We start from the raw sequence: 14,862 nt of genomic DNA, 5'->3' as shown, positions 1-14,862 counted from the left end.
CCACAGGTCCCTGAAGGTGGCAGCACAGGGAGATAAAGTGGTGAAGAAGGCATATGGAATGATTTCCTTTATTGACCGAGGTATAGAATACAAAAGCAGGGATGTAATGCTGGAACTGTATAAAACGCTGGTTAGGCCACAGCTGGAGTATTTCATACAGTTCTGGTCACCACATTACAGAAAGGACATAATTGCTCTGGAGAGAGGAGATTTCCAAGAATGTTGCCAGGGCTCAAAAGTTGCAGCTATGAGGAAAGATTTGATGGGCTAGTATTGTTTTCCTTAGAACAGAGGAGGCTGAGGGTGACTTAATTGAGGTGTACAAAATTATGAGGGGCCGAGATAGAGTAGACAGTAAGGAGCTGTTTTCCCTAGCGGAGAGGTCAGTTATCAGGGGGCACAGATTTAAGGTGCTTGGTAGGAGGATTAGAGGGGACATGAGGAAAAACCTTTTCACCCAGAGGGTGGTGGGTGTCTGGAATGCACTGCCAGGAATGGTGGTGGATGCAGAAACCCTTAACTCATTTAAAAGGTACCTGGACCTGCACCTGAAGTGCTGTAACCTGCAAGGCTATGGACCAGGTGCTGCAAGTTGGGATTAGATTGGGCGGCTAGTTTTTTGGGCTAGCGTTGACACGATGGGTTGAATGGCCTCCTTCTGTGCTGTAATGGTTCTATGCAGGTTTGAGCGGAGAGGTGTTAGTGGAGGATGAGAAGAAATCAGTAGTAATGTAACACTCCTGCCTCTGAATCACAAGGTTCCAGATTCAAGGCCCACTCCAGTGCAGTTCTGAGGGAGGTGCTGTCTTTTGAATGAGACATTAAACCGAGCCTCCATCTGCCTGCTTGGGTAGGTGTAAAAGATCACGTGGCACTATTTCAAAGAAAAGCAGGGGAGTTTTCCCCAGTACCCTGGCCAATATTTATCCATCACTTGGCATCACAAAAACATTACCTGGTCATTATCACATTGCTATTTGTGGGAGCTTGCTGTGCGCAGATTGGCTGCCACGTTTCCTGCATTACAAGAACATAGAACATTACAGCGCAGTACAGGCCCTTCGGCCCTCGATGTTGCGCCGACCTGTGAAACCATCTGACCTACACTATTCCATTTTCATCCATATGTCTATCCAATGACCACTTAAATGCCCTTAAAGTTGGCGAGTCTACTACTGTTGCAGGCAGGGCGTTCCACGCCCCTACTACTCTCTGAGTAAAGAAACTACCTCTAACATCTGTCCTATATCTATCACCCCTCAACTTAAAGCTATGTCCCCTCGTGTTTGTCATCACCATCCGAGGAAAAAGGCTCTCACTATCCACTCTATCTAACCCTCTGATTATCTTATATGTCTCTATTAAGTCACCTCTCCTCCTATCTAACGAAAACAACCTCAAGTCCCTCAGCCTTTCCTCGTAAGACCTTCCCTCCACCCTTTCCAAAGCTTCCACATCCTTCCTATAATGCGGTGACCAGAACTGCACGCAATACTCCAGGTGTGGTCTCATCAGAGTTTTGTGCAGCTGCAGCATGACCTCGTGGCTCCGAAACTCGATCCCCCTACTAATAAAAGCTAACACACCATATGCCTTCTTAACAGCCCTATTAACCTGGGTGGCAACTTTCAGGGATTTATGTACTTGGACACCAAGATCTCTCTGCTCATCTACACTACCAGAATCTTCCCATTAGCCCAGTACTCTGCATTCCTGTTACTCCTTCCAAAGTGAATCACCTCACACTTTTCCGCATTAAACTCCATTTGCCATCTCTCAGCCCAGCTCTGCAGCCTATCTATGTCCCTCTGTAACCTACAACATCCTTCGGCACTATCCACAACTCCACCGACCTTAGTGTCATCCGCAAATTTACTAACCCACCCTTCTACACCCTCATCCAGGTCATTTATAAAAATGACAAACAGCAGTGGCCCCAAAACAGATCCTTGCGGTACACCACCAGTAACTAAACTCCAGGATGAACATTTGCCATCAACCACCACCCTCTGTCTTCTTTCAGCTAGCCAATTTCTGATCCAAAGCTCTAAATTACCTTCAACCCCATACTTCCGTATTTTCTGCAATAGCCTACCATGGGGAACCTTATCAAACGCCTTACTGAAATCCATATACACCACATCCACGGCTTTACCCTCATCCACCTGTTTGGTCACCTTCTCGAAAAACTCAATAAGGTTTGTGAGGCACGACCTACCCTTCACAAAACCGTGCTGACTATCGCTAATGAACTTATTCTTTTCAAGATGATTATAAATCCTATCTCTTATAACTTTTTCCAACATTTTACCCACAACCGAAGTAAGGCTCACAGGTCTATAATTACCAGGGCTGTCTCTACTCCCCTTCTTGAACAAGGGGACATTTGCTATCCTCCAGTCTTCCAGCACTATTCCTGTCGACAATGACGACATAAAGATCAAGGACAAAGGCTCTGCAATCTCCTCCCTGGCTTCCCAGAGAATCCTAGGATAAATCCCATCTGGCCCAGGGGACTTATCTATTTTCACACTGAGTGACTACATTTACTGTAAAGAGTTTCCAGATGCCCAGTGGTCTTGAACAGTGCTATATAAATGCAAGGCTTTCTTTGTGATTTTACCGTCTTCACACAAGATGGGTTTTGGGGAGTAGGGATTCCCTCAGTTGGTTGAAGGTGAGATATGTTCATAACTAAAAGGAAAGTATTAGAGACATTCTTGATCCTCCATTAGTTTAAAGAGCTGCGTCCTGCTGGGACAGGTTAGGGTTAGCAGGGCTGGAAAGCAGCCAATGTAATATCCAATTTCTGAAAGGGAGACTGAGCTAACGCAGGTAATCACAGGCTGGTTAATCTATTAGCTGTGGAGGCAACCATTTTCAGTCTTTGACTAGATATGAAGATGCAGGGAAAATAATTATCACAGACAACAGTGATTTCAGAAAGAAAGACCGTGTTTAACAAATCTGCTGGTGTCTTTCAGGAGGGGTTAAGATATGGTAAATGGGGAAGTGCAGTGGATGTGGTGTACAGAGACTTTCAGAAAGCTTTGAACAGGAAACAGTTGATGTGAAGATTAAGCGGGATGGAATTAAAAGAAGGGCAGGAAGGTGGATTAATCCTGGATGGAGACAGGATTGTCAGTGGGGAGCAGTGTCCCACAGGTTTCTGTTCTCGAACTACTTCTGTTCAAATGAATGATTTGGATAACTATGAATTTCCAGAAGGCATTTGGTAAGAGACTGTTAATTAAAGTTAAAGCTCAAGGGACTGAAGACAAATTAATGTGGGTCGGAAGTTGGCTGAGCAGCAGGAGCCAGTTGTCGGGATAATGAGCGGGTACTGTAATTGGCTGGATGATGTCATGCAAGGATCTGGGTTGGAGCCCCAACTATTCACTGTCATTGTTCAGGACTTGGATGTTGGGGTAGAAAGCCCCATATCCAAGTTTGCTGATGACACACAGATAGGCAGCATTGTCAGCTGCCATCTAGATGGAAACATAAAATTACAAAGAGATATTGATAGATAAGTGAATGGGGCAAAACTGCAGCAAATGGATTTCAATTCACTTTGGACCTAAAAAAAGTTACTTTCTAAATGCTGAAAAGCTAGAAACATTGGTTAAAATGTCATGAACAGGTACAGAAAATAATCAAAAAGGTTATGGACTGCTGGCCTTGGTATCGAGAGTAGAATGTAAGGGGGTTGAAGTTATGCTTCAGCTGTACAAAGCCCTGGTTAGACCACACCTGGAGTTACTGGGAGCAGTTTTGAGAACCGCACTTTAGGGAGGCTCGATTGGCCTCTTGGAGGAAGTGTAGCGTAGATTTACGAGAATAATACCAGAACTCAAAGGGTTAAATTACGAGTCGTATCCTCAGGAATTTAGAATGTTAAGGGGTGATTTGATCAAAGTTTTCAAGATACTATGGGGAACTGGTGGTTTCTCTCCATCTGCTGGTTGAGGAGTCTAGCGTTAGAGGGCATAGACTAAAAACTAGAACCAGACCTTGCAGGAGTAAAATTCAGAAAGACGTCTATACACAATGGGTGGTTTGGAATATTCTTCTGCAAAGATGGAGTATGGGCACAGATCGGCCCTAATCTCTCTGGCTGAACAGGCTTGAGTGGCTGATTGGTTACTCTGAATCCTGTAACCAATTCCTGTCGGGCTTAAGCGAGTAGGGTCCAAATTTACTAAAATAGGCAGAATAAGCAATTCTGATACCAAAGGAAACTACAAGGGTACATTGATAAGATGGGGAAACAGTGAAAGTGGAAAATGGAATTAACTGGTATTAAGTGTGAGGCGGTAGATTTGTGTTAGATTAACACGATATCCTTTCGGAAAAGGCCTGGTGATGTGGAGGAACCAAGAGATTCAGGGTTTCAGATTCACAAAGCATTAAAAACAGCTGAAGTGGGTATGGTCATAAACAAGCTCATGGAATCCTGGGTTTCGTGGCAGAATAAGGTTCAGTATTTTTTAAATGGTGAGGGATTTGGGTCTCCTCGTACACACGTCACAAAGTTAACATGCAGCTACAGCAAGTAATTTTGGGGTTGGGTCAATGAGGAAGACGGGCTCCTTGTCCTGCTGCTGTGGGGGGGACGGGGGTGCAGTGACTGCTGTTCATGCATCTGTATTTACCTTTTTGTAGCTGGACGTTCCCGGACTGAGTGCCTCGTCTCTGCTGGAGCTCGGTCCTGTCTGCATGCAGTTCGAGCTCCCGATGACCACCTGCTCGGGGCTGCAGGTCAGATTCCTGCGCGTTTCCAGCCTGCATTCCCCACTGCCTCATCGCTGGGTCCGATACGTTACACACAGTGACTCCTACGTCATCCGCATGTGAACGAGAGAGTTCCTGTTGAAATCATCGTGGCTGTGAACCACGTTACTGAAATGGTAAAAGCGAGAGTGGCCTGCTGTTGGATACAGGGTGGCTGTGCGTCTAGCCACCAGAACATCCTAACAAGGGAGGCTGTTCCACCACTGCAGCAGATCATGGCTGATCTATATTTTAATTCACTGATAGTAATGGGTGGAGTTATCAGAACAATGCAGGTCTCTGTCAGCACTGTCTTTTCTGAACAATTGTACAAATAACAAATAAAAATGTTGAACAGCAGCGTGTTTGTATAGAATCATGGTGGTTTATAGAGGGTTGAATCTGAGAGCCTGGCCAGAAGTGTTAGAATTGTCATGTTTAGGAGTGGCTCTTAAGCTGCAGTCAGATCACAGGGCAGAGGAGTCCATGAAATAAAGAGGAAGTTTTCAGTGACAGTGTGCATGATCTGTGTTTGGATCTCATCTTGTCACTTGTGATGTTGAGCTTTTTGGCTGAAATCTCTGGATGGAAGGAAAATGTTAATGGCCTGCACAGCCTCGCATGTTAGTATATTGTCACTCAATGAGACACAGAAAACTAGTCTCAGACCATCCTTCAGCCAGTGCTCAGTTATACTAGAACAAGTCAATCAAATCCTATTAATTACATGGGATTTTTAAAAAGAGTGGACCATATTCTGAAATTGCATCCACTTCACAGGTAACGACATATTTGCATTTTATGCCAGACTAACACACCGATAATTTTCTTTATTAAACATGTCTTAACCAGGAATGAAGTAAAGCATAAACACACAGATTGAAATATTAAAGTTCCCTTGTTACTTTAGCCCCTCATACTCACTGTCATGCATGCCCCCACCTGCCAAGAATGAGGAATATTAATTTTACCACATGAACACTAATTTTAAACTGTTACTGGGGTAAAGAAAGTTGGTTAAAAAACCCATAATGGATCCTTGGCTGGCGAGATATTTTTGCATATTAACAGACAAAAGGGGCTACTCCTTGCTCCAGTTTAATCCAGAAGTTGAGGGTGGAGGAACTCGCATTCCAGGTTAACTGCTAAGATAGCCGAATATATAAACAGATTTTTTTTTTAAAAAACAGATGTGGTCAGACCAGTTTAGTCACATGACTAACTGGCTGTTGCAGAGTTTTGAACTGGAGAAAAGAGAGAGTTTGAAGACAGAAAGCTCCTGGATTGAGAACATTCTCTCATCAGCTTCGGAACCCCACTGTAGGGGACTTTTCTCTCGAAGAAGGTTCAAGAATACTGGACCCCAACAAAAAGCAAAAATTACCTATAAGCAAGGACTATACAGTGAACTTCAAGCACAGTAACAAGCAACTCTTCAGATATTGCCTCAAACCACTCCACTTTATTTTTCTTCTTTTTTCTGTCTCCATTTAGGGGCGCGGCGTGTATCCGTAGGCATTAAGTTTTAATAAATTTCACTTTTCTTCTTTACCTTATAATAAGCGGTGAACAAGGATTCACCAAGGGGGAACTCAAAACAGTGTTTAAAAATAAAACCCTGTTACAGTAAGACCAGGTGAAGGCTGAAAGGGACCCCTAGACACCTTTCTCAGCTGGTTGTAACACTGGTGCAGTAGTTAGCACCGCAGCCTCACAGCTCTAGGGACCCGGGTTCGGTTCGGGGCACTGCCTGTGTGGAGTTTGCAAGTTCTCCCTGTGACCGTGTGGGTTTCCACCGGCTGCTCCGGTTTCCTCCCACAGCCAAAGACTTGCAGGTTGATAGGTAAATTGGCCATTGTAAATTGCCCCTAGTGTAGGTAGGTGGTAGGATAATGGTGAGAATATGGGATTAATGTAGGGTTAGTATAAATGGGTGGTTGTTGGTCAGCACAGACTTGGTGGGCCAAAGGGCCTGTCTCAGTGCTCTATGACATATGCACCGGTTAACCGGAAAAATAAAGGGATTTTTGTTTTTAAGAACTCTATTGTAGGCAAAAAAAAGCAACAATTGGGCTGAATACTTACTGGTTCTTGAAGAACCAGCAGATGAGTATGTTGTGTTGCAAAACTGGCATGCAGTCTGGCCTCCAAGTGCATGTAGACAGGTCACTGGCATCATTAAGAACAGTTCTTTTGAGGCGGCGTCGAGAATTAATTTAGCAGGCTTTTCTTCAAAGACAGGAGATGAGATGAGTTAACACCCTGGACTTCTCAGGGTCTTTTAGAGAGGTGCTGGAAAGCTGAGCTGGGCTGTCGTCTTCTCTCCTCCCTTGGGGAATTTTTTTCTCTCCTTTTTATACAGTTCAACCCCCAATTCAGAAGTGAAACTGACAACCTTTTGACCTCCATCAATCTTGACCTGTCACTTCTTTATAAACAACTTCTCCAGGCATCCAAAGTTCTGTTTATTGTGCTGGAAGTCAGGCGGTTTCCCTCAAGACCTCCCCAGTGTCCCTTTTTAAAAAGATTTCCAGGGACTGTTTTTCAAAGTCAAGTGGCCTTTACATGAACCCCCCTTGAAAACCCCAAAGTTTAACATTTCTTCAATCTTTCAAAAATGAATCTCAAAAAAATATCTAACAAAACAGAAGCACTTTCGTAACAAGTGAGAAGCAGTCATACCCCCGTCTCTCTCAGATCTGCAAGTAAATACCTGTTTTCTTTAAAGTATTATACTATTTATAGTATAATTCAAAAGGGGTGCAGTCTGTGATTACAAATTCATTTGAAAAGGGGTCCTTTAACCAAAAAAAGCTCGAGAACCCCTGGCCAAGAGATTAAAAAGGCATAGACAAAGGTTTCAAGAACACATGGACTGAAGTAGGCAGGCTTGATGATGGAGGATATGGGGGCAAATATGACGACACCAGAATTAAGAAGTGTGGTTCAGCCTCAGACAGTTGCCAGGGACAGGGATGGTGTTGGTGGCAGTAACTGTAAACAAAGGCATCAGCTCTCCCAATATTCAGTTGGAGGAAATTCCTACTCATCCAATAATGGATGCTGGACAAGCAGAGTGCCAAAGCAGGCAATGGAGGGGACTCAATAACCTAACAGTGAGGTAGAGCGGAGTGTTGTCAGCCCCGTCCACACGTGAAGTTACAACCTGTACTGTCGAGGACAGATCCCATTGGAGAGACGTGGGGGGGGTACAGACAGTAGAGTGAGATTACTCACTCCGTTACCTCCTGTTCAGGAAGATCCCAGCCTTTGTGTCTGTAGACTTGGGGGGCAGACCCTCAGTTGCTTGTCACATTCAAAAGCTTTACCAGCCTCTCCGTGTCACTGTAACACTTCAGGCCTTCAATAAAGCAGAAATAAATACCAAAATCAACACGAAGAAATTGGTAAGGATTTAAACTTTAAATTACTTTTATTAACAGGAGATAAACTAAGCAGAAAGATTCATCTCTTTACAGCAGAAATATACAAAAACAGCTTAACTGTACAACATAGGGAGGAGACCTGGTCTCGGTTGTGAGCAATAGTCACCTCTCAGTTCTGTGTTCTCAGTAACAAAGCCCCCAAAATCATTTCACCAACAATTGCTGAACAAGTATAACTAAAACAGCAGCTCTGCCTGGGGTACTGGGGGTGAGTTGCCCCTCTCAGGCAGGAGCTGTTCCTCTGCCACACAGACTGAACTCAAACAATAAAATTTCAAATTAATTCCAGCCAATGACAGCTCCCTTTGTCAAAGCTGAAAACTTGGAGGTCCACAAATTCATTCTTTTCCCAGCCACTTCAGAAATCCTGAGGACAGAAAGATGAAAACTGGAGACGGTGTGTTATGGGTCAATTTGTGATACATAGACAATAAGACGCCAGAGACCGATCGACTGCAGAATCCACCCACTCACCTGACTCACCTGCTGCCCAGGAGCAGTCACTCGCTACTTGCAAAGGGACACTGATAGATTAGGTGAGTGGGCAAATTTGGCAAATGGTGTTCAAGGATACAGAGGAGATTTACTAGAATGGTTCCACTGATGAGGGATTACATTTACGAGGACTAAACTGGAGAAGCTGCACCTGTTCATGAAGGGTTTCGATAGAGTAAATGTTGAGAAAGTGTCTCCAATGACTGAAGGGTTGATAACCAGAGGAAACAGATTTAAGATGATTGACAAACGAACCAGAGCCAACTTGAGGCAAACATTTTTTTTTTTTAACCTGAGTGATTGGGATTTGGGATGCATCGCCGGAGTGTGATGGATACAATAGCAGCTTTCAAAAGCGAATTGGATAAATACTGGGATGTGGGGAAAGAGTGGGGCAGTGAGACTGGCTGAACTCCTCTCCAACAGAGCCAGTGCTGTACTATTCCAGGAGGGGAAGGATGAATTCAGTCACTTTGGACCCAAGAAAGATGTCAGAGTATTTTCTAAATGGTGAGATTCCAGGAACAGTGGAGGAGCAGCAAGATTTAAGGGCCAGTGTACAGAAATCACTAAAATCTAGTGGAGAGGTACCAAAACAAAAAGGCAAATGGAATACTGCTCCTTATCTCAAAGGGACTGGAAGACAAAGTATGTTAGAGAGCTTCTGGTCAGATCCCAGTCTGCAGTGCGTGTTCAATACTGGGCACCACACCTCAGGAAGGATCTGCTGGCCTGGGAGGGGTTGCAGCACAGAATCACCAGAAAGATAGTTTTGTTAAATTTTGCAGTCACTTACATCAATGTCAAGAATACTGGAGTCGAACAGATCCTGCAACAGTCCTGCTCTGCCCTGTCTGCTGAGGGGCGCCGGCTAAAAGAGGGTGACAGAGAGTTAAGAGTTACAGAAAGGTTGAGCAAAAGTGAAAATCAGACAGCCACAAGCTGCAAACAGGCCTCCGCATGACTGCACGAGGGGAAGGGGCAGGGAGTTCTCAGACACCTGATGCATCAGCTGTTGTTTAAACTGCTGTGTCAGGACTCCCACTCCAGAGACCTGAATGCACAGTCCAGGCTGACAGCCCAAGTTAAGAACCGAGAGAGCACCGAGTGAGCGGAGCGGTTTCCTGCCCTTCACCCAATCTCTCGCTGCCTCCACGGTCGGACTTTAGTTACTGACCAGACTGACCTCGCTGTTCGCATCAGAGCGCTCACTCGCAGCGTCAGATATCATTTCTCCTGCCTCGGACTCCTCCCCATCTTCCTCCATCAGGCTGAGCCTGCAAGAGAGAAAACAACAAACCTCACCCATCAAACGGGCCATCAGACAGTACAACACTAGAGAAAAACATCCCACACATCACAGACCCAACACCCCCCCGCCCCCATCCCAGTCCGCTTCGGGACCCCCGGCTTGACTGTCAATGCCTCCAAACATGCAGCAACACCAACTGCCCACGCTCTTCTCACTGCCCTCCCTCCGACAGTGCAGCACTCCCTTGCTCTTCTCACTGCCCTCCCTCCGACAGTGCAGCACTCCCTCACTCTTCTCACTGCCCTCCCTCCGACAGTGCAGCACTCCCTCGCTCTTCTCACTGCCCTCCCTCCGACAGTGCAGCACTCCCTCGCTCTTCTCACTGCCCTCCCTCCGACAGTAAAGCGCATCTCGTTCTTCACTGCCCTCCCTCTTACAGCGCAGTCCTCCCTCCCTCTTCACTGCACAGGGAGTGTCAGCCTGGAATAAGTGCTGAGCAGGACTTGAACCCACGAACTCCTGCCTCAGAGAGGAGTACATTATCAATTGTGTCAAACTGGCACAACCTAAAACAGCTCCCGCCAAGTTACACCGGCCCAGCTCCTGCCGCATGTCTAGTCTGAAACACCAATACCCGAGCAATGTGTGCCAATCGCAGAGCCCCCATCACTTACAGCTGTGGCTTGTTGGCTCGCTGCCGGGGCTGGTTCTTTTCCACCCGGTTCTTCGGAACCCTGTCGTTCTGCCGTTTATTCCGACTCTGCGAGTCAAGCCAAGACCGGCTGCAGAGAAAAGGAAGAGATTAGATTCTCCAGGCACTCTGTGCACTGCAAACTGATTCAGGTAAAAAGGAGTGCAAGAAAATATGAAGAAAAGGTTGGCAAACAATACTGAAGGAAATAAGAACTTTTATTAAGATATGGAAAGTTGCAGGATAATTAGAGAGAGGATAATACTGCATAGGAATGAAGGAGGGAGGTAAACGGGAGAGGGGGGGGAAATATTGAAGAAAAACTTTTGCATCAGCTTCTGCCGTGGATGGTGGAACTGAAAGACAGGCCCCCATTTCACCAGCTCCACATGTCCCAAGGCTCTTTACAGCCAATCAAATGCTGTTGGAGTGTTGTTACTGTTGTAGGAAACACAGCAGTCAATTTGACCAGCAAGATCCCACAAACAGCAATGTGACCAGGACACCAGGAGAACTCCCTTGCTCTGCTTTGAAATTACTCAAGTAAGCAGGTGTCCCCTCCAACAGCGCAGCGTTCCCTCAGTGCTGCCCCTCCGGTGGTGCGGCGCTCCCTCAGCGCTGCACCAGACTATTGGGCTGGATTCTGTGCTGAAGATGAAGTGAATGCAGTTATGAGGGATGAGGAATTTGACTGCTGGGTGTTCAGGATGGAATGGTGACATAACCAGAGGCCGCAGGACTTGAGCCTCAGAGTGTGGGCAAGGGATGTGATGAACTGGCATGTTTAGTTCACCGGTGACAGTAACTGACCGGGGTCTGTGTGGCGATAGTTCACAGAAAACCTCGGCCATCAGCAATGCAACACTGGGTTCAGAATGGTCTGGGGGCCTGCAGTGTGACAGTATGAGATCTGTGTCATAGCCAATTCTGGAAACCCACTGGCCTTTCACCATGCTCCTTGCAGACTGCACCCCAAACCTACCTCTGTGCGAACTCTGATTCTGAGCCCTTTTCAGAATCCTGGTCGTCAGAGCCTTGCAGGCTGGCCGTGTCCCACTGGGCTGGTCGTAGAAGGGTGGAGGTGAGTATTGGGGTTCTCAGCTTACTGCCCAACTGTGAACTGTCTCCACCCTGTGGCCACCCTCCATCTGAGCTCAGATCTGAAACTGGACACATACAAGTCAGTGATATATCAACACCAAAATCCCAGTGACAAAGACCCACGAACAGCACCAGCCCAAGACCCAAACAAACCATCTCCCCACAAGGGGATGCAGTTTTCATTCAGCATCAAGCCAGTGAGCACAAACAATAAACATCTTGGAGTGGGGAGCAGTGGGGGGGGGATTCAGAGTGGGGAGGAGGGGGGGGGGATTCAGAGTGGGGAGGTGGGGGGGAGAGATTCAGAGTGGGGAGGAGGGGGGGGGATTCAGAGTGGGTGGGGGCTGTGTGAAAATCAGCAGAGAGATTTCCCCACTGTGCTTTAAGTGGGGTTACTGGGTGCAAAGGAGCTGCAGTTGCTTAGACCCGGTCACAATGGGCAGTGCCCCCACAGCCCCCGACCCACCCGCTACCCACAGACAGTGCTGCCCCCCCCCCAAATTGATGTCCCCCTCAGGGGGCAGAACCACCCTTCCCCCATGTCACAATGGGCAGTGTCTCCTGACCCCCCCATGCCACAATGGGCAGTGTCTCCTGACCCCCCCATGTCACAATGGGCAGTGTCTCCTGACCCCCCCATGTCACAATGGGCAGTGTCTCCTGACCCCCCATGTCACAATGGGCAGTGTCTCCTGACCCCCCATGTCACAATGGGCAGTGTCTCCTGACCTCCCCCCCCATGTCACAATGGACAGTGTCTCCTGACCCCCCCCCCCACCATGTCACAATGGAGAGTGTCTCCTGACCCCCCCCCCCACCATGTCACAATGGAGAGTGTCTCCTGACCCCCCCCCCCCCGCATGTCACAATGGAGAGTGTCTCCTGACCCCCCCCCCCCCCGCATGTCACAATGGAGAGTGTCTCCTGACCCCCCCCCCCCCGCATGTCACAATGGACAGTGTCTCCTGACCCCCCCCCATGTCACAATAGGCAGTGTCTCCTGACACCCCCCCCCCCCATGTCACAATGGGCAGTGTCTCCTGACCCCCCCCCATGTCACAATGGGCAGTGTCTCCTGACCCGCCCCCCCCCCCCCCATGTCACAATGGGCAGTGTCTCCTGACCCCCCCCCCCCTGTCACAATGGGCAGTGTCTCCTGAACCCCACCCCCCTGTCACAATGGGCAGTGTCTCCTGACCCCCCTATGTCACAATGGGCAGTGTCTCCTGACCACCCCCCCATGTCACAATGGGCAGTGTCTCCTGACCCCCCCCATGTCACAATAGGCAGTGTCTCCGGACACCCCCCCCCCCATGTCATAATGGGCAGTGTCTCCTGACCCCCCCCCATGTCACAATAGGCAGTGTCTCCTGACCCCCCCCATGTCACAATGGACAGTGTCTCCTGACACCCCCCCCCCCATGTCACAATAGGCAGTGTCTCCTGACCCCCCCCCATGTCACAATGGACAGTGTCTCCTGACACCCCCCCCATGTCACAATGGGCAGTGTCTCCTGACCCCCCCATGTCACAATGGGCAGTGTCTCCTGACCCCCCCATGTCACAATGGACAGTGTCTCCTGACCCCCCCATGTCACAATGGACAGTGTCTCCTGACGCCCCCATGTCACAATGGACAGTGTCTCCTGACCCCCCCTATGTCAAAATAGGCAGTGTCTCCTGACCCCCCCCCCCCCCAATGTCACAATGGACAGTGTCTCCTGACCCCCCCATGTCACAATGGGCAGTGTCTCCTGACCCCCCCCCCCCCCCATGTCACAATGGACAGTGTCTCCTCCTGTACCTTCCAGTCTCCTCCTCTTTGCAGATGTTGTGGGCACTCTCTTGCTGCGCACACTAGTTGTCCTGCCGCTCATTATGGACATGGTGTCATCATCCCCTCGGGCCAGCAGTGACCGGCGGTACGAGGCCAGGGGAAGCCAGGCCTGCGGCATCATGCCGAGAGGAGCTGGGAAGTTCTTGTCCAGGTAGGTGAGCCTGCAATCAGAGGACACATTCAATAGCAGTTCTCCACACCTCCCCCCACCTCAGCTCTCTCAGCAATGTGCTCCAAATCTCCCAGCAATTCGACAGGATGGGCATCACTGCCAAGCACAACTGTGGCCTCATGCAACTGCCACTGTCGCACCCTCCAGTCATCAGTGGATGGAAACCCTGGCTCGTTCTCCACGTCACAGGTCCCAGGGAGAGCACTCTGGAGAGAGACAGAATCACACTCACCAACCACTGTCCCCCCACAGTCCCAAAGTCAGAATTACAGCTCCCCCCACCACCCCCCCACAGCACAGAGCAGAATGACACCATTCCTCCCACACCCAACACACTCTCAACCCCCAGCACAGAGTCAGAATCAGTGCAGGCCTTCCTGTCCTCTGTACTACACTGGGGTGGAGGAAGGGGCTGTGGGGCAGCAGGGGGGTGGGGGGGGAGGTGGTGGTGCTAGGGAATGTCTTTAAACCAGTACCCCATGAAGCACACACCCCGACAGTGACGGTAAATGCCAGCACTCCCCGAATCCACACCCACTGAGGTGATCCTGGAGCTGGGTGGAAGGAGGCGAGCCGAGAGAAACTGGACTTGTTCATTAGAATAAAGCCAGTTCAGCGGAAAATCGGACCGATTTCCAACTCGCGGGGTTTTCATGGAGGAAAATTATCCAATTGTGGCATGAGGCCATTCGGTCGACTGTGCCTGCGCCAGCTCTTTGGCGGAGTTATCAACTTGGTGCCGCTCTATCCCCAGAGCCCTGGAAATGTTTACCCTCCTCACTGGCTCCCATCAGGCAGTGTCTGGACTTGAAAATTCTCATCCTGGTTTTCAAATCCCTCGTTCCTCACTATCTCTGTAATCTCCTCCAGTCCCCCAATCCTCCGAGATCTCTGCGTTCCTCTAATTCTGGCCTCTTCAGCGTCCCCAATTTTAAATCTCTCCACTACTGGTGGCCACACCTTCAAGCTGTTCGTCATCTAATGTCACCAGATGTGGCCCGGTGTCATTTTGTTTGATGATGCTGTGTGGAGCACCTCGGGGCATTTTATTACATTAAAAGGTGCTATACAAATGCAAGTTGTTGAGCTTGCACA

General features: G+C 48.4%; 2 protein-coding genes across 4 annotated transcripts in view; one reads left to right on the top strand and one right to left on the bottom strand.

Annotated features, from left to right (window-relative positions):
* ap4m1 (adaptor related protein complex 4 subunit mu 1) overlaps positions 1-5,133 on the top strand; it is a 47,305-nt gene extending 42,172 nt beyond the window's left edge. For both annotated transcript variants that reach the window (XM_068024038.1, XM_068024037.1), the window contains one exon: positions 4,666-5,133. In XM_068024038.1, the coding sequence (XP_067880139.1) occupies positions 4,666-4,857 (192 nt within the window). In that variant the 3' untranslated portion in view covers positions 4,858-5,133. The remainder of the gene's footprint in view (positions 1-4,665) is intronic.
* Positions 5,134-8,187: 3,054 nt separating this feature from the next.
* The window catches only part of LOC137357510 (cohesin subunit SA-1-like), an 86,060-nt gene continuing 79,385 nt past the window's right edge, over positions 8,188-14,862 (bottom strand). Inside the window, exons 31-36 of one of the 2 annotated variants that reach the window (XM_068023859.1) lie at positions 13,563-13,756; positions 11,640-11,823; positions 10,641-10,748; positions 9,892-9,991; positions 9,511-9,585; positions 8,188-8,586 (exon numbers count right to left, since the gene is read on the bottom strand). In XM_068023859.1, coding sequence (XP_067879960.1) covers positions 8,578-8,586; positions 9,511-9,585; positions 9,892-9,991; positions 10,641-10,748; positions 11,640-11,823; positions 13,563-13,756 — 670 coding nt within the window. In that variant the 3' untranslated portion in view covers positions 8,188-8,577. The remainder of the gene's footprint in view (positions 8,587-9,510; positions 9,586-9,891; positions 9,992-10,640; positions 10,749-11,639; positions 11,824-13,562; positions 13,757-14,862) is intronic. The other variant, XM_068023860.1, reaches the window with a different exon arrangement.

Source organism: Heterodontus francisci, chromosome 48 (assembly GCF_036365525.1).
Source record: "Heterodontus francisci isolate sHetFra1 chromosome 48, sHetFra1.hap1, whole genome shotgun sequence".
In the NCBI taxonomy this organism is placed as follows: domain Eukaryota; kingdom Metazoa; phylum Chordata; class Chondrichthyes; order Heterodontiformes; family Heterodontidae; genus Heterodontus; species Heterodontus francisci.
Note: the sequence above shows the minus strand (reverse complement) of the source record. Positions and strands in the feature narration are given on the sequence as shown.